Source organism: Meleagris gallopavo, chromosome 10 (genome assembly GCF_905368555.1).
Source record: "Meleagris gallopavo chromosome 10, MGAL_WU_HG_1.1, whole genome shotgun sequence".
Classification (NCBI taxonomy): Eukaryota; Metazoa; Chordata; class Aves; order Galliformes; family Phasianidae; genus Meleagris; species Meleagris gallopavo.
Genome location: NC_139413.1, coordinates 18,000,815 through 18,025,354, shown reverse-complemented (window position 1 = coordinate 18,025,354; position 24,540 = coordinate 18,000,815). Strand labels below are relative to the sequence as shown.

Below are 24,540 nucleotides of genomic sequence, written 5' to 3'. Positions count from 1 at the left end.
ATGGTAAAAAAAAAAAAATAAAAAATCACCTATCACTACACCCTTTTTTATTTATTTAATTACAACTGCAGATCAGTTTTATTTAGCATAATACTCCAAAGTGGACTAGTAAGTGTGCACAAATAATTCAATGTCAATTGATATGGTAACTAAGAAGAATCTTTTCTGTTAAAATTTATCTGAAGAAGTGGGAGCAAATGGGCAGTGTTTGAGCATTTTGCAATGCTTTTTTTCCAAAAGCAGATTATAAAACACGCAGTTTATGGGAACTGAATTTATGAGCTACAAAAACCTACTTACATAACACAGTTAGTTTAAAAAGTAATATGTTAAGAGGGTGAGATGTACATTAAGATTGCAGTGTCATGGCTGAATAAGAAAAGAATTCACACTCTACAATACTGAAATCTAATGAGATGCTATCTATCCAAGAAAAAGTAAGGTCTGTATTCTCTGCTGTTGAGTAGATTTTATGGAATTTGCTTTGTCTTTGATTGCCTCTGAACAGAAGAAGAACACAGCTAAAAAATAGGCTAAAATCTGGTACAGCTATTTACATAAAACAGAGATATTATTTTATTTTGACTTTAGTATAACTACATATTTTTAAAAAATCTTACAGAAACATCCTTGTGTTAGCATTCACCATGTCTTTGCAAGTAAACATTGGAAACATGTTAATGTAGCATACTATGTTGCAGATTAAAACAGAAAGCATTTTAAGAAAACAGTCAAATAAAAGCTTTTAATTTAATTCTGGTAACTTGGTCAAATTGCTTAAAATAAAATGCAAATGTATATCATTAGTTTTAATTTATTCATGCTTACGTTTCATTTATCCTTTTAAATCAGACATTATTATAGTTGTACACTAATTAATTCATTATTAATTGCATCAGGAAACCTTGGTTTCTGCTGAAAAAATTCTAGAGTCCTAAGTCTGACTCTATAAAGTCTGTGCCACTTTACATATTAAGTTTTGAGGAGCAAATATACAAGCATACCAGGATGTTATAGCTCTTTTGTGGATGAAGGTCTGCAATGAGCTAGCAGTGTGCCCTGGTGGCCAAGAAGGTCAATGGGATCCTGGGGGTGCATTAAAAGGAGTGTGGCCAGCAAGTCAAAGTAAGTAATCCTCCTCCCCTTCTACTCTATCCTGGTCAGGCCTCGCCTGGAACACTGTATCCAGTTCTGTGCTCTCTGGTACCAGAAAGATAGGGATCTCCTAGAGAGAGTCCAGCAGAGACAAAGCTGATAAGGGGCCTGGAGCACCTCTCTTACTAGGAAAGGTTGAGCGACCTGTGTCTATTGTTCAGCCTTGAGAAAAGAAGACTCAGAGGTGATTTTATTAATGTTCATAAACATCTTAAGTGTGGGAGTCAAAGGGACATGGCCAAGTTCTTTTCATCAGTCTGTGGGGACAGGACAGGAGGAAACGGCCATAAACCGGAGCATAGGAAGTTCCGCACCAGTGTGTGAAGGAACCTTTTCACATTAAGGGTGATGGAACACTGGAACAGGCTGACCAAGGAGGTTTTGGATTCTCTTTCTCTGGAGAGACCCACCTGTATAGCCTGCTGTAGGAGGCCTGCTTTGCAGGGGGATTGGACTTGATATCTAGAGGTCTCTTCCAATCCCTACAATTCTGTGATTCTGTAATTCCATTTTCTATTTTGTCACTTGTTGACATTACTTTTGTGTGCTATCTTGCTGCCTTCCACTCTGAACAAGCAAATAATTGCACATCACCACATATAGCAATGTGTATCATCAGAAATTGCAGAAAGAGTTGAGTGATTACCACACTTCCCAATTTTTCATGCATCCTGACTTACTTTGCTGGAAACAGAACACATAGATTCCCAGCAAGTTATTACCACGATTTAAACATATAGCTCAGTTCAAATAATTTGAAACTATTTAAAAGATTTCAGTAAACACATTTAAGTTCAATTCTATGCTTCAAGCATTTGTTGAAAGCTCCTTAAGAACAATTCTACTTGACGTAACAGTTTCAGACAGAAACAATTAAAGGATTTGCAAATTAATCTATAAACCAATGCTACTTACTTCTGCTAAAGTTTTATTAACATGTTCTGTTACACAGTCTTTGAATAACTCACACTTGGCCTCTGGTTTTTCTGTAAATTAAAAAATACAAACACAAATCTAATTATGTATTGCAGTTCAGTTGATATCCAATATACATTGTAACAGCTCGTGTCTCAGTAGTTCCCCAAACCACCGGCATTCTGAACCCATGCACATGCACCCCAGCCTCAAACTCCAACCTCCAAGACTTGGCCTTGGCCACAGCTGCTGCTCACACAACAGTAAAGCAGCAATGGGCTGGACCCTGAGCTTTGGCTTTGCTTTGGAAGAGAGTTTGGCCCTTTTCCTTGGGACTTCCACTCACAGGAGAAGCTAAAAAAAAGCTTGAATTTATACAGAGAAATACAGATTTGATGACTGTAAGGAGACATCCATTATTTCAACTGGGTTTCAACATTGTTTAGTGAAAATACATTTATAAAGGATTCTATTCTCAGGAAATGTAGATGTGAATGCCTTGCCTCTTTTTTATGTCTTGCTGATTAATCTAACTGAAGATAAAGAGGCACTGGTGGGTTTCTCAGAAGATGTAGCTCTATAATAACACATAAACCTTTATAATATCATGTACCTTGGCAGGAAGTGCCATCATTTGGCTTAAACTGCAATTTTCCTGTGGATGGTTGATAACCTTCCTTACAGGAGCAGTTAAACCCTCCATCCACGTTTTCACATTTTGCATGATCTCCACAGGCAACAGTTCCTTCATTGCTGCACTCATCTACATCTGCAAATATTGTGAGAAATTGAATTTTTTATTAAGTATTTACAGACTAACACCTTGCTGCTTTGTTGATAATAGCTCTGCATACTGCAAGCAGTTTCATAATAAAATTTCATGGAAGAAAAAAAAGTGAAAACTAAAAAGGGAAACTAAGTGACAAAACACCTGCCAATTATAATACTTAGGGATTAGAAGGATAAATCATAATTGATCATATTTTCATGCCACACATGTTTTACTATATAATGCTGCATTGTTCATATTTTAAAACCATGAGCTTAAATGTTAATTCTATCATAACGAAACACTCGGCATGATGCAAATTATCTGAAATCCATTTTCCAGAGATTAGACTAAATAGATTTTCTCAGCCTTAGTATTCAGTTAGAAAAGAGAAAGAAAACATCAGTCTTTTGTTTTAAGTCGTGGCTTTAAAAAGATGCTACAAAAAAATCACTCTATCTATCTCGTTAATCTAAGATTTAAGCTCTGTGCCTTTAAAGTGCTCACTAGGTCTTTTTTTTTTTCAATCCAAAGGTAGAATGCATATGCCTAACATGGCTTTTGCCCTTCTAAATAATTTGCTGCTCGGTAGACACATTCAATATAAAGGTGGGGCACTGTCCAAGAGCAAACCTGATGAATTCTGGTAAGAGAATCCATGAATTGATCAATTTAGGAGCTCTGTGTGCTGCTGCTAGCTGCTATAGGGATTATTTTGCATTAGTTGGCTGGCTGACAGTAGAGAGCAAATAAACTCAATGGACTCACTGGAGAACGTAAAGTAGGAACAACACCAAATAATTCTCAAGAATGAAGTAATGGACTATGAAATACTGTGTTAGAAAGGAGAAAAATGTGAGCACTTTTGGGACAGGTATATTTGACAAAAAGTTGAAAAATGAAGAAGTGACATGAACGGATTTAAAGGAGCATAGTGAGAAGAAAAGAGGCTGAGAACTTAAGGTAAAGCTGGAAAGGGGAATAGATGAACTGGAGAGGAAGACAAACTGAGCTAAGAATGAGGATGGTGATGAATTTGAGTAAGAAACTGGTGAAAAAAAGAACTGATTAGCTGATTATTGGAGGATATATCTACCTGAATCGATAGGAGGCCTTTGTGCAGTTAGACAGCTTTTTAAAGCAAGCAAACAGAAGGCAGGCTGGAAATGCACCACAAGTATACAGGAACAATTTTTATGCTCTTCTTTTGATCTAAAATTGCTGATGGTTTTCAAAATGGAATAAAACAAAAATGAACAATAATGTCTGTGATACAAGGTTGCAGGAGAATCAGAAATTGTGGGAGAATAGAAAACACAGTGCATGCCTGCAAATGTATCCAGGGACTGCAAAAAGATGTCTGAAAGATACCTGGCAATCTGCTTTTTAGACATTCTTTACTAATGGCAAAAGAGTCTCTATAATCAAAAGAATGATTATTTTTTTTTTTTTCAAATATGAGGCAACTGTAAAGTGTGTTTGAACTTTTAATGGAGTACCTCAACATTTCCTACATACACATGCTTTCTGTTGTTTTATGCAATTCCCAAGCTCTGTTTTCTGCTTGTAATCATAAAGCTCTCCCTAGCATTCAAGATTTCCTGAGGTCCCACAGCTTGCTTTCACATCCCTATTTTGCTCACTGAGCAGTGGCCCTGCTTTGCACATCTAAGGCTGCATTTTGAAGCAGCGGTCCAGATGCTCCCCTTATAGAGCCACCCAAATGCCTGTGCTGCACAGGAGAAGGATGCTGGGATCCCACAGCCCCTCAGCACAGCCACCTCTGCCCTCTGGGGAGAGCTATGAAGAAGGCTGTGTTTGGGTGAGTGGGAAAAAGCATGAAACTTACACAATGAGGTTAAATTACTATTATCTGCATTAGGGTTTTGGGTTGCTAATGCCCCCATCTGCAAATGTTTCTCTTTAATGAGCTAAGTTTTGTGTTATTCACATTATCCTGTGGCCTCAGTACTTGTAATCATGGGGCCAGCTATGTTTTACATCAATGAAAAGTGAAGAAAAGTGGGGAAAAAATAGGATACAGTGTTACACATAGGCTGCCACATAATTAAATGCTGTCATTAAAGATAAAGGCTAAAATTCCTACTCCTGGCACTGAAATAACTTCTCACACCAGGAAATTATAAATCCCTTTTTGAAACAAGTGCACTCAGTTCCCTGCTCCATGACTCAGTGTGAGGCAGACAAACTTTGAGCGAATTGAAGTGCCAAGGGTGAAAAACACAATAACAGTTTGTGTAACAAGAAAACACATCAGCCTTATCCTGAGATTTCTCTGGCCTTGTTAGCTACAAGAAGAAGGATATGCATGTCTTAATGGGAAATTCAGTAAATAACACAGTTCCAAAACACCAACAAATGAAAACAGCCTTTGCTAAAACTTAGAATGACTTCTAACTATATAAATATTTGAATACTGTCCAGATTGCCATTGTTAGCTATCTGCTTGCCATGCGATTTAATGTTCCAAGTATTTAAAAATTATTATGATAATTTCCTTTCCATGAATCTAGTTTGATAAATCATTTATTTGCCATTATTGGGCATTCATACAAATTACTCATCTTTTTGTAATTATGTCACGTATTAAGTGTAATGGAGATTTTAATGAGAAAGCAGGATTATCCAAAATAACAGCAGAAACTCAAGCACGAAAACACATCTCTGGCAACAGGATGGCTATTTAAAGTCTGATAGAGACACCCCGTTGAGTATATGCAAATAGATTTTCTGCAGTTCAGTTGCCCATATGGAATGAGTCCATATCATGCCTAACTAATTTACTGTTTCCCAGAGAAAAAATCTTCTGGATGACAAAATTGAAAGGCGATATGCCTGATCTTGAAAGGTACTAATCAGCTTCATATTCCTTTTAAATCAATAAGATTTTCAGGGACAGTCAATTTGTTACAATTGCAGCAATGTTGCTTTTAAGTTCCTGCTTTGAAATACTCCGTTGTAGCTGTAGGTTTTTGTTTCTTTATATTTTGTACTTATGCCTTTTTTTAAAGAGCATGCAATTGTTGGATCGCACACAGACAACAGCTTGCCAGTGCTTTCAGCAATTCATTTTCACCTGAGCTTTCGGGCTAGGACCTCAAACCATCCTCCTTGATCTACTACAAGAGCAGGAGTGGGCTGCCAAGGCTTGTGTGTGCAGTCTTCACAGACAACATTCCTGAGCAAAGGTTGAAGAATAGCAGCTTTTTAAACAGAAGAGCATTTGCCATAGCTCTGCAAAAAGCCCTGGCCTTTTAGTAAATATTCAAAACAAATCCTGGAGCTGAACTTTGAAGCTTTTATAATAGCTCCAATCAGAAAATGATATCACCAACACCACTTAGGCTAGTGTGAAAAAAGATTTATTACCTTTTATTTTATTTCTGTGCTTTGTCACTCCTCATTTACTGCAGCAGGCAAGGAAATTCCAATTAAATTAAAAGTACTGAGAACAGTTATTATGTTCAGTCTGGCCAATTACTGGATTGTACCTACATCGCTTTGATTCTTCACCAGTCAGTCAAGACAGCTTGATGTCTACATTATACTTTCTGCTTATTAGTAGCTTGCGAGTGACTGAAAAGTCCATTTGCAAAGGACTAAATGTCCCTCCCCATGTCTCCATACTGTAGAAGGGAGCAGCATACATAAAGTAGAAATGAAAAAGCTTAACAATTGCTCAGGTAAAAGAAAGGTTGGCAATGTGGTATAATGCCATATCCCCCACTTTACAATTCTCCTGTCCCAGTAAAGGATGTGATGGAGAAAGGCTACCTTTCCAATAGCCTCTGAAGAAGCTGACAAAAAGCTGAAGAAACCTAATAGCGTGTTACTGGAAAAGGCTGAGTGGCACAGATGTCACTTTCATTTTAAAGATGGCTATTTTCACGTTTTTACTTTAGTGACTGGGACAAAAAAAAAGTAGACCTTAACTGAAGCTTAATGTTCAATAAAATGTGAAATCTAAGGAAAAAAAACAAACACACGGCTTTTACAAAGTAAACAGATTTCTTATTCAGGACAGCAGAAAAATGTCCTCACAAATATCATATATCTCCATTTCCCTTCTTCTCTGTCTCTTTCTTTCCCTCCCTTCCTACTCTCCAGTTCCTCCTTTGTCAGCATATTTTATTGTCATCTATTCACCAATTCTACCTGATAACATAATGAAATAGTGCTGACAGTGCAAAACCTAACATTCTGGTGAACTGACGTTTCCCCAAGTTCTCTTTTGATTTACTACCTTGAGATTTATAGTTGCTTTGTAGTTGGAAGATCAATATAATATCTGAAGAAAAGAAGAATGCACTTGTATATATATGCACGTAGACTCTGAAATGCACTCAGATACTCAGTAGTGTACAAACTTTTACCATTGGGAGCTTCATACAGGTTTAATGGCATTTGTCCATAAACAAATAGGTTGCATTATATTGCACTCTCCAAAATTCCACTGCTGTATTTTAAGGTATTGGCACATACATTCTACATCAGGTTATAAATATTAGAAAGGAAACTTAAGACTCTACAGATTCTGAAATTATTTGGGTAGGATGAATATTTGGTAGCTTTGCCTTTTGATTTGTACTGAGTAACTTGCACTGTGATCAGAACTGCAACCTGATGTAAGCTTCATATAGAACAACCTGGATACAATACAAGCTGCAAGTCATACCTACTACCTATAACAGCAGGTCCATTGGGTACGAAATATCATATTAGAGCTTCCCTGACTGATAAAGTGGAAAATTAATTGTGGATCAAAAAGGTTGTCTTAAGGACTTCCTGCTTGGTAAGATAATTGATACACTCATTTAATGAGAAAAGGTGCCCACAGGTAATTTTTTTTTTCAGTGTGAATTTTAGAAGCTTTCAGCTCCTCCCATACGGATTTTCAAAATAAAAAAATGGAAAAGCAGTTAACTAACCCTTAGTGGAGAATAAAAACAGATTGGTCTGCCCTGTAAAGAGAAGAGGGCAAAAGAAAAAGACATTAGCAAGCTAGAGGTAAAAAGCGACACAAAAACAGTCAGAGAAATAAATTTGAAGACAAAAGTTCTGAAGCTGAGGAAATGTCGTAACTGGTAAAAATCAAAGCATGGACCAGAAGCCATAAGAATATTTACAGCTCAATGTGCTAACAGTCTCAATCTCAGCTAATTTACAGACAATTCATAGTGGCTGGGTAAAGCAGCCTCTTTTGGATGTATGTGAGCAATGGGCCAGAAATGTTGATTAGATCACTTTCTGGCTTAATATGCAGCCATTCTGCTGTTATTAAAAGCAGTAAGAAGAAGAGAGGTTGTCAGCACTCACAGGCACACAGGAGACTATCTAGAATGAGACATAGACAGCATAAAGGTTTAAAGGGCAATAGATTTATTTCTCATTTTCCCACTCCCTGAGGACTGTTGCAACATATAGAGAAAATTACCAGAACTTTGAAAAAAGAGAAATAGTTACAGTTCTTCCATTCAAAGAAAATCCTAAAGGATTGCATAGATGTTCAGAAAAAAAAAACAAAAACATTTTTCGAGAGAAGTTTTCTTCCCCTATAATCTTGAACACAATCCATTCAACTGCTATAGAAACAGAAGCTGATGGATGGTACGAGAGGTAGGATTACTGATCTTTTTCATTGCTTTTGGTCAGATTTGAAAAATTACAGAAAATATCCAAACCAGAGACCCCAAACAAAAGATATTTGGAGCACAGTAGGTCATACATGTAGGGAATTGTATTGGTCAAGATTAACCTGAATGCAGAATGCTTTGTCACTCTGCTTTGTTTTAAGAATACTACCAACTTGTTCACAGATCAATCAAACAGTGTCATAAAAGACGGGATTGGGGTTTTCTGTATCTCCTTAATTAGATATCTATTTTCTAAAACTATGACAAATGGATTAAAAATACTGAACACTGCATAAAGATTGAAATGTTACTGAGAACACTGGCAGCTGCAGTATTATCAGAGAGAAACATTTGCCCAAAAACTAGAATATTAGTTTTGTACCAGTCCAAATTGTTGGAATTTTACTTTCACGCTCAAACACTCACAAATGTAAATGCATTTTGTTAGTTTTCTATAATTAACAGAAACAATAAGAGAAGAGTGACAATGTAAAACTAGTTGGAAGACATTAATAACTTACCTACACAGGAGGTTCCATCATTAGGTACAAAAGTTTTTTGACCATTGCTGGATTTGAAACCAGGTGCACACATGCAGAAATAACTTCCCACAGTGTTTGTGCAATTGGCATGCTCTCCACAAGGCTGAGTAGCATTTTCACATTCATTATCATCTGTCAAGACACAAATTATGGAGAAACACATTTGCATTTGCAGATTGAAGAAAACAGCCAAGTAAAAACTTAATTTGGCCTTCAGTATTTTATTTATATAATGTTTGAATGCTGAGCTGGCACTGTTTGTATAGATATTCCATTGCCAAGGATATAATCAGGTGTTCAGCAGCTCTTCTCTGCCCTCATCCTGAGCGAGCTAATAAATGAGAAAACCAATGGGGTATTGAAACAAATGTCTTGCATATTCAGTTGGAATAATGGATTGAGTCAAGTGCATGTTCTGGTATAGTTGATTTGATAATATTTTTGGTACCCATAATGATCTTCACAAATCTACAGGTAGAAAATCACCCTAAGGAAGAAGTAACCCACTGCATTCATTAACATTAAAACAGAATCAATATAGCTAAATTGAATTTTTTTTACCTGGTTTGTTGAAGACTATCTGTGGTATTTCTCAGCAGTACCAGACAATAAGCTTACAAAGTTTGTCTTACTGACTGAATCATAGAATGGCTTAGGTGGAAGGGATCTTAAAGATCATCAGACTCCAGCACTCCTACTGTGAGCAGAGTTGCCAAATACTAGATGACTGAGCTGTCATTTTTTCTTAGTTATCCCAAAGATCTTAACAAACTAATGAGCAAGACTCCTGGCTTGATCTTAACATCTGCTTATCAGACTGGAAATAATATTCACAACACTAATAATATCTTTCCAAATAGCCTGTTTCTCCCCAAGCACCTCAAAACTCTGAAACAAACAAACAAATCTCAAACAAGAAGACACTGAGTTCTCTATTTTCTACATCCTGAGAAAGTAAAAGAGTTAAAGGCTTCCTGAAGTCTGCTGGGATTTTGTTCCTGTTCTCAAGTAAAAGGTACTTGTAACATGATGAATGACAGGAAAGAATTCTAACAGGGAGAGAAATAATAATTTATTGCAGAAGAAGAACGATTAAGGAGCATGACAGGGAGAAGAAATATGATTTCAGAAAAGATGCCCAAGGATGAATTTCAGAAAGGTGCTTCTGCTTCCCAATGGCCAGTGTTCTCACAATGTGTTCTCAGAGATAGGATACAGATAAGCATAGTGTCATGTAAGTTAGGGAAGTAGTAAGATTAATGTACATTAAGAGCTGTAAAGCATTACAGGAATAGATTTCTGCAATGTAACTTAGTCTCAACTCCCAGAGTAACCCTGGCACAGAACGTTTTTCAGAATTGAAGTCTGACATAATTTTGAATATTATTCAGTTAACTCAGAGATGCAAATATCAATTCAGAATGGCAGCTTTCCTCAGGGAATTTGGGTCAACAGTATTAAATGGATTAAGCTCATTATAACTAAAAGTGAATGTAATTTAATGAGGAATCCAAGTATAAGAGGACTGCCAACACATGTCAACAATATTTATTTTACAGCTTTGGCATTCATGAGAATACAGGAGAGAAGGTATATGATTTGGATGGAACGCCAAGGTAAATCTAAATTAGTTTAAGTGAAAGTAAGATGGAGGGAAAAGTGCTAATCCAACTTCAGAGACTGTATATGGGAATATGAAAAATCCAGTTTGGCAAACGGCATTGGGAAGAAATTATACTTACTAGAAAATAACACGCATTGGCTTTGGAAAACCTGTGGGATAGAAGGTATGGAAGCTAAGTGGAGACACTGATCACTGCAGGACTTTACTCAAAGTAGGGGAACAACAGAGCTGAGGAGATAAAAAGTGCAGGATATATGCAAAATCTCCCCTTTTGGATTTGTTTCCTAGGATCTCAAATATAAGAATCAAAGTCTTCACACTCAGCACTACTACTTTTCAAGTGTGACAAATTACTTGTAGAAAACACTAAAATGACTCATACAATTATCATCGATATCATATTTACAACTCTGTTTAATTAACTTTACTAGGTTATTGTTGTTTTTCCCAATATTTAGAGTATATGTAAGATTGGTGACTAAATTCACTTAGAATACTTATACCTGGACTTAGAACCTCTGGGATAGGCTTGTCTTACTTTTCTAAGAGTAAACAAGCCTGTTCTACAGCTAACTTAGAAAAATATGTTGTTTTCAGTAACCGAGTTTGATGCACTTGTCAACACAAGCTTGGGTGAACCAAATGTACTTTACAGTCTTTATTCACTAATTGTGAGAGCTAGCATAGCTGCACTTCTGTTCATAGTCACTCTACATGCAGTGTTATCAATGTCAAATAGCAGGATATTTGCTTAGCCTGTTCTTCAAAGCAGCGATACTGTGAGACTTTTGTGGTGTTTTTTTTTTTTTTTTATTTATTTTTATTTTTTTTAAATCCTAAACAGAGTCATAGAATCATTAAGGATGAAAAGACCACTAAGATCATCTAGACAAACTATCAACCCATGCCTGTGACAGCTCTAGACCATGTCACTCGGTGCAACATCCACTCTTTTCTTGAACAACTCCAGGGATGATAACTCCACCACCTTCCTGGGCAGCCTGTTCCAACGCCTGACCACTCTTTCTGTGAAGAAAGTTTTCCTAATATCCAACCTGAACATCCACTGCAATGACTTATGACCATTACCTCTTGTCTAACTGTATAGACGAAAGAAGCGGGAATGCAAAGGAAACATCTCTTATGTACCAGAAAAAAGAAAAATACAGGGCAGAGTCCACACATGGCAAAAGTTAAGGAAATGTTTACCTTCAGTGGCTCGAAGCCAGAGAATTGTCAGGATCAAGATTTTTAAGAAGGAGGGACATGATGTTCTTGTACTTTGTCTCCAGTTACATACAAAATATGCACACTGTACAAGATCAATAGTTAGAAATCATACTATCAATTGCTCCATTTGGAATATGTAGACAAATGCAATAAGGTAGTCAGTCTTCTATTAAGAAATACTGAGACATATCAAGTGACTGAAAATTTTACCACATTCAGAAATGGTAGCAATTTTATCCCATTTTCAGAAAGAAATAATAAGATGCTTAAATTATAGAAAATAAAGTCCAGCGCATCTTCACTATGGCATGATTCCCAGACACCAGCTGTATGTACTGTCAAGGACGTATGGTCTTGTTTATTATCACGTAATTTGAGAAACATCAAGAACATCTGAACAGAATAATAGAATCTTAAATTGTAAACACAGAAATGGAAATTTTAAAGAGTTTAGTTCATAAGCAGTTTTCTTTTCGCTATTCCCATCATCTAATGTAATACTGAGCAGACCATGCTGGGGGATAATTTACTGACCATATCCTGCTTCCATTGAAATTAATGGTATTAAAGTCACTGACATAAATTGGCCCAGAATGGTGCTCACTATGAAAAACTACCAGATCAATGAGAAAGGAAGCAAGGGAAAAAGTTAAGAAAAACATTTTATATTCAGTTTTACTAAATGTATTTAAATAATCTGCCTGACTTCACACAAAATATTTTACAACATTAAAACTGATGAATACATTTAGTTGTTGATATAGGCAAAACGTTTTTTTTTTTCTTCAGATAACAGCTAACGTGAAGCTTAGGGGATTGAAGATAGTTTACAAATTTTACAGAATTTACAGTGCTATTGGATTTGTGATTTAAGGGAAGTCAGGAAAAACAAAAACAAACAAACAAAAAGAAACAAACAAGAAAAGGATTTATGGACAGAAAATTTTTTAACAAACATTTTTCCACCAAGAGGTATAGCTTAAATGACAGCAACAGTATAATCCAACTGCTTTCTTGCTACATGATTTAATTTTTGCATATGCATTCACAACCAGCACAGATAACCACTGAACACTGCAGGCAATACTCAAGAAATCCACATTTCTTTAAAGATATATTTATTTTTTTCTTCTGGTTAAAAAAACAACAACAGAAAACAGAGACTTCTAGACTGGTCAAAAGTCAAAGTTAATTACTGTGCAGCAGAGTGTTGGTAGGATGCTTACATAGCACAAGTAATGTAGTAATATAAAATAAAACTGATGTAAAACAAAACTCCTTGAAAATGCAACTGTGTATTTTACTCTGCATAACTGTAACGTGGCTAGATAAAACTAGTTGATAACTGCATGCAAGAATTTCTCTACTGGTGTCTCAAAAATGTAGAAAGTTCTAAAAAGTAAGCATATATACGTATATCTGAAAAGGTAATACACTCCTTCCAAACTTTTGAACTGAGGTTGGTATTTCTGTATTAAAACTGTATGAGTAATTACTATGAGAACACAATTGATTTAGGATTAAGTAGCCTCACTCAGAAGTTCAGGTATTAATGGAAGTTCTCATTCACAGAGGAAGCCGAAGAGGATTGTTGTTTGAGGGGAAAAAAAAAAATAAATCTCTCTTTTACATCACATACATAATATTGTTTACTGAAAAATAAAATGTGTATGATTTCTGTTTAGCATTTATTGAGCATTTCGTCCTTTTAGAAATTTAAAAACGTATGAAATTTAAAGAGGAAAAATGATTTGTGGATTTTACAAACATGAAGCTGTTGGAAACTAGAGAATTATGATAAGATTTTTAGGAATAAAGCATAGAGCAAATTACTGAAATCATATTCCACATCCTTCCCAAAATGCAAGTTTTACCCTTTTGTACATACTGTTTCATTACTGGGTGGTTATAAAATTTCAATCTACAATAGGAAAACTCTGGGACAACTACAGTTACAAAATGACACCATTTGTTATTATTGTGACAAGCACAAGAGAACACTTTGATTTATCAATTCTAGATATAGGATTTCTGTAATGCTGTTTACGTATTTTACATGAAAAAGTGTCACAAGGGGAACTTATGGCAGTGAGTTTGTCAAACCAACAGCCTCAAAGGATTACCATTGCACTGAGTACCTTTCCACGATAGACGTTATGATTATATGATGACACGTAATATGAAGAATTAGTTTTGTGGTGAAGCCTGTGATATTGATTCACAGTTATACAGCAGAATGTTTTTTTTTTTTTTTTTTTTCTTTGTTAAAATCAATTTAAGGAAACTAGTTCTCCCTTTAATTAACTAACAAGCAAGGCTGAAAATACAGAGTAAGCTGAGCATGTTTGGTCCTCATCAATCCACATAAAATCAGATTTTTAGAGAAGTGAAACTACATATCATGGAATATATTCTGGTCTCTCTGGCAGGTATTGAGTTAAGTTGACAGCAGCCAGGCTCATGGTAGTAAGTGATTATGTGACCTAACTGAAAAAAAAAAAAAAAAAAAAAAAAAAAAAAAAAGGCAATATTGGACCCAAAATTTGGTTACTGGTAATAAGAGTCACCTAAATGAAACTCTTGTGTCATAATGACCAATAGCATCAGAACAGGGCAGTTTTGGAGCCCATCACATTGGAAAGGTAGCCCTGGAGCTGCACAGCCTCTCCATCTCTCCAACATCAACTCTCCCTTGTTGTTGTTGCTGTTTTTCAGGAGCTGGAATTCTCAGAAGTCTCAGGTCAATATCTGCCAGTTAATCTACATTTCCCAAGGCTTTCTACTGGGGTCTTGGATAAGGGCTGAGCACTCAGGACTCTCATTCTTCTACTTCTCTGGCAGAGGCCTTACTCTTGGTTCCCAGAGCAGTGCTGTCTGTCAGTGCTGCAGTCAGGATGCTTGTGTAGGCTCCTACATGGATACCCTAGCCAGGCAGTTCAGAAAGGCAACGGGTTTCCAGAGGCAGCAGAAACCTGACTGTTGCAGGTCAACAGATTCCTGACAGGGCTTGATTTATTTGGTTTTGATTTTTCCCAAAGCCACACCTGAGCAATGTAGCAGCACTTTTCACATGTTCAATGAATGCTTGATGTTACTAAGGGCCTCAAAGAGCTCCATATCAAGGCCATCACTATATATACTACAATATATTCACAGCCTGTTCTATTCCATGCATTTCCCAGATGACATAAAAAGAAATGATTAAAACTTCCATTAATTTTGCTCACTAATCCAGACCTTTTAAAGCTGAGGTCAGAGGTCACTGGGGAAGATCTGTCCAGCAAGAACAGCTGTGGCTGGGGATCAGTACTGCACACAGCAGTCTGAGAAGTGGACAGCCCTGAGTAGGAAAGAAACGCAGTTAGGGTGGCTGGGGAATACATTGATTCATAGCATCTGGCTGTTCTCTGTTGACAGCAGCCTCTGCTGCCAAAGCTGCTATGGAGCCCCTGAGGGAAACTAAAACTACCCTTCCCTAGTGTAACCCCCATGGGAGAACAGTACTTGAAGTGCCTCACTTAACCCCTCAAAAGCAAGGAAATGAAAGGCTTCCTGTAAAACAAATTCCAGTGCTACTCACCCTGCTGTGCTTAGCTTGTCTGGAGGTCTCAGAACAGTGGGTGATCTTACATACATTACTTCTGTGCTGCAGGACTGTGTCTACAGCCATCACAGCCTGAGTTAAGAACAGCAATACCATTAACAGCCTTGCCTTGCCTTTCTTGTGATGTGTTTCCATTAATGGTAATTTAACACAATTTGTTTGTGATTCTCCAAAGATTCAGCATTCAAGTTTGGTCTAAATCAGCACGAAAGAGCAGATGCTTAGAAAAACCACTTGAGACTGCAGAACTGGGCTGGAAAGCTCATTTAAATATGAATTGCTTTCATAATGGGCCGGATTCATCTTTGTCCTACAGCGGGGCATGGGACCATGCAGTTGCTGAACAGGAAATCTAGTCACTGAAAGCTCCATCCTGCTAGAATTTCATAATTCTCTACCTCTTTGTAACAGCCCTTCACAATGCCTCCTTGGGACATTTGCATATCTTGCCAGGGGTTTTTAACTGGTTTGGATGTAAAGGCTCTGCAGCTAGCTGGGCTCCCAGAAGTCTTTGGATCAGCAAACACATTCTCTCTCACATTCTTCACAAGCTATGTGTATATGCAAAGATGATTTCAGATCAACAGTTCCTGAGAGTCTGGCTGAACTAAAGGTCATCACAAGAAAAAAATTCCCATGGTCTCATTATAAGGAAGAGGGCCAAATGGTCTGAAAAAGGAGAAAAGTCATGTTCCTACATACTCAAAATACATTCAGGTTGAGACTTAGAGAATGCAAAAAGGACTGGAGAGGTTAATATATTAACTAGACTGCTTCCTTCACCTCTTACTAGTATTTTTGCTTAATTTGTAAATTCTGAAAATTATTTATTACTGGATGTCAGTGATGAAATTGTCATTTTTTTGCCACACAGAACAGCCTACCTTTTCAACACTTGCAAAATATCAGTCAATCAATAAATTTGTTATTTGTGATTGCTCATACGTGAGGAATAAGATGGGAAAAAAAATATATTTTTTGAAGTGCTACTTGTTGACTGCAAACAAAACATTCACCCAGGCAAGTGTCTGCAGGACTTTGAGAACAGAAAAAAAACAGGGTGCTCAAATTAGAGAAACGGAGGGAAACAAAAGCTGGGGAGAGGGGGGGCAAATAGCTGTTGAATGGCCCTGTGCACTATTTTCCCAGCACTGCCTCTCCTCAAATGCACCTGCATTGCAGACAGCCATAACACGACCTGCCACTCCTCCCAGAGGAGACCTGAGGGCTGCAGAGACCAAAGGAGATTCAGTACAACGGCTGCAGAGACCAAAAGAGATTCAGTACAACAGCTCCAGAGCTGTGCTGGTGCAAATAGAGAGCTTCAAGTTGGGTGTGCCCCTCCCGCATTTGTTAATTATCTGTATGGCACTTCCTCCTTGATAACATCGGGGAAGGAAGGGCTGTAAGCACTCTGAAAATTTGCAACCCTTTCTATTACAAATGTTTGGAGCTGGTCCAGCATCTCCTGCTGATGTGATGAGCAGGGTCCCAGGGCAGCTGTCAGGGGTGTGGGTGAAGAGCACAGCCCACAACATCACAACTTAGGCACGAGGGACCAGGAACTGCCACTCACTCTTAGGGGAAGCAGACCGTGACCTCCTTGCATGTGAAGCACTCAGGTTCCCTGTCTGCCTTCGCCAGGAAAGTGACATGAATTCACTAGCTGAGCACCTGGCCAGACAAACCATTAAAATAAACAGCTGAAGAAGAGGAGACTGTAGTGGAGCAGTATGGGAAACAGCAAGTAATTACAGGTAAGCAGAACAAAATTAATGATAAGGATGAAGTGCTGTAGTTCTCAGCCTGGTTTTGGATACTAGGAGCGATGACTGGATGAATTCACTGGAAAACAAGATTATTGACACTTGAATAGGATAAAACAATAATCCATCTAAATAACCAGCATACTGGTTATCCATAGCGTGATCTGAAACAACCCAAGGCTCCCATTCAACAGGATGTTAATGAATGAGATGCTATTGCTACTCAGACCTAAATGTTTTGGTCCCAAGAAAGATGTAAGAGTGAAGGAAAACAACTCATCAAACAGTTTGATTAAGAGGGAAAAATATCCCACACAGCACTTTTCCAGATTCCAATACAAAAGAGGAAGATGTTTATCCAGACTTTGAACACAGCCAGGAAATGCATCACCATGCTGCAGTTTATATTTTCAAAACATTGTCCTTATGGTATGATAAAATAAGATATGGAAAAGGGGGTAAGTAAGAGACAACATAGCTTGAGAAAGACAGAGAAACATTAAACACTATATGATAAGCTTTACCAAACACCCTACAAGCACGCAGCAAAAGCTTTGATCAGAAATAACACTCTTCTGTGTCAGGACATGGATTTATCCACTAGACACACAGGGATAATGCCTGGAATGATCCTGGAGTCTTCTGACACACCATCTGGCACCAACAGTGCCAGGTTGCTGCCACGCCAGGCTGGAAATGCTAGAGGACTGATGCCAGCCTGGTCCGGAGCCTTAACACAGCACAAGGGCAGTTTCAAGCGCCTATCACCAGGGGCATGGCAAGGCACGGGAGGTCACTCCACAGACAGCATGTGGCAGTGAACATGAAGAAGAATTCCTCCCTAGAGCAGGGGGGGAGACTTGAACTAAAGGACGAGTTCAGGTTCATCTCTACCAGACTCTGAAGAAAGCTGTTCCAGCTGACCTGGTCCATCATTCTTTCTGGTGGCAGGCCCTCAAACAGCAGGTTGGTTTCTCTGCTTATCTATGAGTGAGCACAGCAGCACCAAATTCATGTTTTACTTAAGCATGTGAAAAGTCTGCTTCCATAGCAGAGCCTGACCTTGAGCTCACTGATGTGTCAAAGGAATGGCTCCCATTAACCTACAGTTTTATAAAAGCAGACTCTTGGAGGAAAAAGTTGCAAAGAGCAGAATGAAAATCACATTGCTTTTCCTTCTCTCACCCTACACAGATCTAATTACCAGGGCCCAACCTCAACATCCTGTCAGGCACCCTGTGTCAAACTTGAGGATTACAAAGAATGCAATTGAGATGCATTGTCAGTTTTTTTGGTTTGCCTTCATCAGAAACACTGCATTTAAACAAGGTGAAGAGCAGCTGAATGGGAATATGCTGGATTAAAGCTGCCAAGAGTGCACAGACATCAGTGGTTTTTTTCAATGCTATCAGCAGAAGGGTTTCTGAAACTTCCCTTTTACTAAATTATGTCATTCCCAATATAGTTTTCATTTTTACAGCTAACTTGATTGCTTTCACTAAAACTTACCTTTTAACTGAAAAGTAAAACAGCGTACGTACAATCAGAGAACAGATTTGAGTGAGCAGAACAGCAGTTCCCTATGGACAAGGATTTGTCAGTAGATAACTGTGCCTCTGTAGAACTGAATATGCAGCCCAAGAAAACATTCAGTTTCAGAAATGAAAATGAAACTGTAATAATAATATCATAGCCAGACAGTATCTGCATTGCAATTTCTTGCAGACTTCCCATTTAGTTTTCCACAGTGCTGATTCTATACCAGTATCATGGAAGAAGATGTAGCAGAATGTGAGGTTGAAATCCTGATTATATTGTTTAACTCTTTCTACAGTTCATATAAATAAATACTATGATTTCTGCTGCATACTCATATCCTTACTGCAGTACTGCACTAGCCACTGTATAACAACATTCAGGAAATTAGGATTCAAAATTGCTGTTTGCTTCCTAACTCACCTGATTCTTGTTATTTCCCACACTCATTTCTGCAAACCCCACAAGCAGAATTTTTTTTGAACCCAAATACATAAATTCACTATCATACACTCTGTTGTTAGTCTAAATCCAAATTTCCTTTTGAATTTCACAACAGAAACTTTTAACTGGAGTCTTTGAAAGGAAATAATTCCCCAGTAGCTGCAAAGAGATTGTACATAATCATGCACCAAATCTGAGTTGTATCCAACAGATGTTAAATGTGTCTAAAAAAGCAGTATAACCATAACAGCATTACTCTGTTACTCTTGATCTTGATTACTCTTGATCTCTGGCTTCTTCAAAAGTACTTCATCTAAAAGTGAAACATAAGACTGGAAGTCAGTATAAGCATGAAGTTCCCATGACTCACATCGCCAGACTATCTTCCCAGCCTTGGAGATGTAAACTGCCAGTTTACACTCACCACTTCAATAGTACTTTTTGAAGATAAAAGAGAAAGTTAACTTTATCAATAAGTTTTGCTAAATCATGAGATAATGTGATTTAAGAGCTTTAGTGGGAAAACTTTATTTGGTTAACAGAAGCATATCCATATGTAGAAAGGAAACCAGGGCTCACTGTATTTAAATGGAAGTACTTCTTCATGCTTTTGAATCTGCTACTTAAAATATGTTAAAAACGCAGGTATCATTCATCTATGATATCTTTAATGCATTTTGTTGTTTGAAAAATTATTTGCTGTAACATATCAGAAACAGTTAAAATTGTTTCTTACTTTTACAGCTGTACTGAGTTCTATTTTGGATTAAAAAAGCAGAATACAATAGAAGATGTGGCAAAAATGCTCTAAGAAAGAAGTAATAGCTCAAATAATACGGATGAAAATGGTGACTACAAGTTGTTTTTTTTTTTCCATTGCGGAATGCTATTCATTGATTTCTGAAATCACAAGCTAATTATGCTTTGAGTGGACAGAGTCTAGTCTGAGCATCAAAGACACTGAGTTTATGATGTACTTCTGTCAAACTCAAGTTATAGTACTCATGACAAGAGTAGCTTGATGAAATTTAATTGCTGTTACTATTCAGGGGGTTACACAGGGTGACCTAATACTAGTTGAAGAGGTGTATGGACTACATTGCTCCAAGTAAATACTAAATTCTTGTAATGAAAAGAAAATAAGTCCAGTAGCATAATGGCCTTTTTTTTTTCCCCCCTCCTTTTTCATTCTTGTCAAAAATCACACGTCAACTAAGCATCTTCTAAAATGGTTCACTCACTTTTCCTCCAAAATAGTGGGACTTTTTTTTTTTTGTTTAATATATTACCTCTGTAACTTATCCCATTTAAATGCTCTGGAATTCAGTAGCTTCACTACTGGATAATAGCCTAATTCATGAAAGGAAATCATTTTAATCTATTACTGAGAAAAGCCATTAATTACTGGAAAACATCCAGTCTCCAAACCCACAGATATCAAATATGGTCTGGCAAGAAGGAGAGAGACAATTAGACAGAGGAATTCTACCCAATGGGAAAACATGCCAACATTACTTCAGCTCAACTAATGACTTCAACAATAACCACTGAAGTATTTCCAGCTACTGTCAATGCTGTAAGCATTTAACTCTATGGTGAAAATGCCTTAACTACTGGCAGTCATATTCCAACAGATTGACATCGGCATTTCACATTCAGTAACAAAAGTCACTATAAAAACATACAGCTTTCATTTCTTATCTTCTGATGTGAATTAGGGCTAAATATAATGATGCAAGTAGAATTACAGGTTTTAAAACACTGCAGAATCAGGTCCATTTTACTGCTCAGGCACTGCTAAAAGGCTGCAGATTTGAGTACTCATTTTCCTATGCAATAGCTTGATATAATGTTAGTGAAATTTGTTTATTTGAAAAGCATAGCAACTCTTTCTGAAGCAATACCTTCAGAAATCAGATGTCTGAAAGAGGAAATTCAGCCTTTACAACATTTTTTTCCTGAACCTTACAGCTTCGCAGTTACAGAATCTGTGGTCTCCTCATGCCAGGTGGTCTTAATAACTCTTTCTGGAGCCTTCTTTCTGATGCATACTATCCAGAAAACTTTGGACCCAACTCAAATAGCACAAATTAATGAACTGAGATCCCTTAATGAGTTTTGAATATGACAATAATATACAGCATCCTAACTCAATCTCAAAAGACATTTCCCTTGCCGACTACACCAACAGCTCTGTTCTTCAACAGTTATTATGTACTAATTTGAAACATTCTGTATATTCATGATCAGCGTTGTCTACATAACCTTGTCATTTTCTCTTGAGTGTGTTTATTCTCATTTTAGAGGCTAAAGACTCTCTTAGCCCAAACATGTGAAACACATCTAGTAGGCAAAAACAAGTGCTCTTTCCATTAAAAAATAAAAAGTCTTTAAACTGGAAAGAAGTAGTACTTATCGCAGGGAAAGGAATAACACTGAGATGTAGCAAAAACAATCTAAAACATTTTAAAGTTTTGCTATTATAATGCAGCCTGGAATATAAGGCATTATGTGCATTTCAAGCCTGGAAATACGGACAGGTGGGAGCGTGACTGTGTGTTATATGAAGCTGTGTATCTTTTGGCCAAGAGAGATATGTCTGTGCACCACAATGGATGGCTATGTGGAGCTCAGAAGTAGGTTGTACTACAAGCGGCAACGATGTGTTGGTGCTGCTCTCTATTTAAATTTTTAGCCTGCATGAAGCATTCTGCTGCTTAGCCACACTGCTGCTGATGCTTGACCTGGCTTATCCAGTACCATGTTGTGTCATCTCAGCAGACCCTGGATGAGGAAGTCTCAGTTACAAAACAATGAGAAAATACTTTTGCCACTGATTCAAGTGAAGGTATAAACTATGTACAAAAAAGACAGAAGCCGCAGAAAAAGAAGATTGCCATAATATACCAAATAAAGTAGTGTAAAACAGAGATCTCTACAAACTGCTGTGCTGAGGACATGTCAGAGAGGGGGACGCTGCAGAAAGCCTCACTACTAGTGTAGTGAGCATTATTTAGCTGCAAAACTCACAGTTGGAAATGCTAAATACTTTTTTCCCTGCAAATCTCTCCCTAAAAAAAAAAAAAAGTTATTTATTAAAATAAAGCTTCAGTAATTGCCTAAATCAAAGTTCAAACACTAATAAACATCTTCATTATCAAATATACAAAACTTCCAGCGTCACTGAATAGATCTCTGCAGCATGGCCACTACACTTTCTAAATGTGCAGAAAAGTGCTGCCAGCTTTCTCAGAAACACTGGCTAAGAAATTGGTTCAGCAAAAAGCAATAGTAAAAATTATTACTTTATTTTTAATACAGGGAAACTATTATATCATGTATCAAATGTTTTGTTCATTAAGAATGTCATTGTCTTTTGTCCTCTGCCCTGTTTCTGGATGTACCTGTACAGGCAGTTCTATAGGATATCCTTACTTCTGCTCCAAGTTACTGGAAATCCTGGAGTAGTTTGTTGGGAAATACTTTTTTTTTTTTTGTACTGGATTTGTTATGATCTTCATGTTATAGTAAGTATTAAACATTTCTCTTATTTATTCAGTCAAGTAGAATAGGTTTACATTCCAAAAGTAAATACATACTACAGACAGAAATAAGTAGTGTTTAAAGTATTTATTTTCACATGGTCAAGCTGGTAAATAACATACTGGATTAGAGTTTAAATTCTTACTGCAGTTGCCTTGGCTCCAAATCAGGCACTGTAAAGTCAGCCTCCAGGATCTCTTCTAGAGGCCACTGAAAGATATGGGATAAGGGACACTTGGAGCTAGGGAAAAGGGCACATTGGTGATAAGACAGCAGAACAGCATCACAAAAAGGGTAATGCCATGCTTTGGAAAATCTATTTTACAGGCTATTGGTCAGAGATAGGCATCACCAGACCTCATATTCACATAGGAATTTGAATAAAGGAAAGAGCATGCCTGTCCTCTTGACTGGTGACATCTATATTACATATGACAGAAACAGCTAGCAGTATCAGTCTGCGAGATATGGCCCAGGGGAAGGAGGAAAAAAATTGTTTTCAACTCCGGCTCACTTTTAGGCCAAACTGCAAGATAATGATGGTTTTCTTGAGGAGCAATGACTTTCTTTAGAACTTCATTCAGTGCCTGTTTCAGTCAAAGGCTGCACTGTTATTTTTTTTTTTGTTTAAACATACCCTACTCTGACACACCACTGAAGTCTTTAAAGTCTTCTCATCTTTATTGAGGAAAGTTCTTTGATCTCAATGTCAGAAAAGGTCAACACAACAACTTCAAAATTAGAGCTGTTTACATCAACATACTATACAAATGAGCGAACATGGCAAGGACATCCCTAGCAGATTAAATGAGGCCATGTTTTCCTAGGTCTGAGTTCTGCTTAAAATGTTTTTGTTTTTTGCCAACCATTGTGCAAGCAATGTCATCATGAAACCCAGTGAAATTCACTTATTGAAGCATTTTCCCCCTGAAAATATTTCATCAATCATAGCCCAGAAGGGCTCTGTCATAGGATAATTGCAACTTGGCATGCCAACAAAGAGCATCCAAATGTCCTCAGCTTCCTTATCTATACAATGGCTGTCATTGTAGCCATTTTATTAGCTGAGATATTGTTACCCCCATCAGTGTTTCATTGCTTTGATATTTCCTGTCACCATAGCAGAGCTGTCTGTTTCTACTGTGTGTTTAAAAAGAGCTGCAGTGGCAGCTTATGTTCCTTCACAGTAACACTGCCTAACATCACTACAAACATCTAGTAGTGTACTAATTATACTTTCTTAGTAAGAGATGAGAGAAGCAAACAGACTTTCTGCTGCAGTTATTTCTAGTCAAGACGTAATTGTGGAGTCATCTCTTTTGTCTACATTTGCTTCCTTGAGGCTAAAAAGATAAGAAAGTGAATTTCCTGAGCAGATAGCCCATTGAGAAGCCACCCAAAAATGATTTCAGCTATCCCAGTTCTCCAGCCTTCACATACACTATTATTAATCCACAAAATATTTAATAGATTAAAATAACTATTTAGTGTTACTGCTCATATTTAACACTTCTCCATAATAACAAAAACTAATACAGCACTCAGAAATATGTATCTTATTTTCACATGTTTGGTTAGATCATATAGACCTTGAAGGCAGACAAAAAACCTGTCGTGCAGAGCAATCTGCAAACTCATTTAATTTTCTAAATCCTTTCTGACAGGGTAGATTTTTCTTGAATTCCAAACCAGCAAGTCTGTTAGCTAAACTCTGACGGTGGATAAGTCTGCTTGTCAACACTGAACTTATCTCTCTGT

At 37.3% G+C, this 24,540-nt stretch overlaps 1 protein-coding gene across 1 annotated transcript in view; it reads right to left on the bottom strand.

Annotated features, from left to right (window-relative positions):
- The window catches only part of ADGRL4 (adhesion G protein-coupled receptor L4), a 75,322-nt gene that overhangs the window by 27,011 nt on the left and 23,771 nt on the right, over nucleotides 1-24,540 (bottom strand). The window contains exons 3-5 of the mRNA XM_019618847.3: nucleotides 9,015-9,167; nucleotides 2,684-2,839; nucleotides 2,071-2,141 (exon numbers count right to left, since the gene is read on the bottom strand). Of these exons, the coding sequence (XP_019474392.3) occupies nucleotides 2,071-2,141; nucleotides 2,684-2,839; nucleotides 9,015-9,167 (380 nt within the window). The remainder of the gene's footprint in view (nucleotides 1-2,070; nucleotides 2,142-2,683; nucleotides 2,840-9,014; nucleotides 9,168-24,540) is intronic.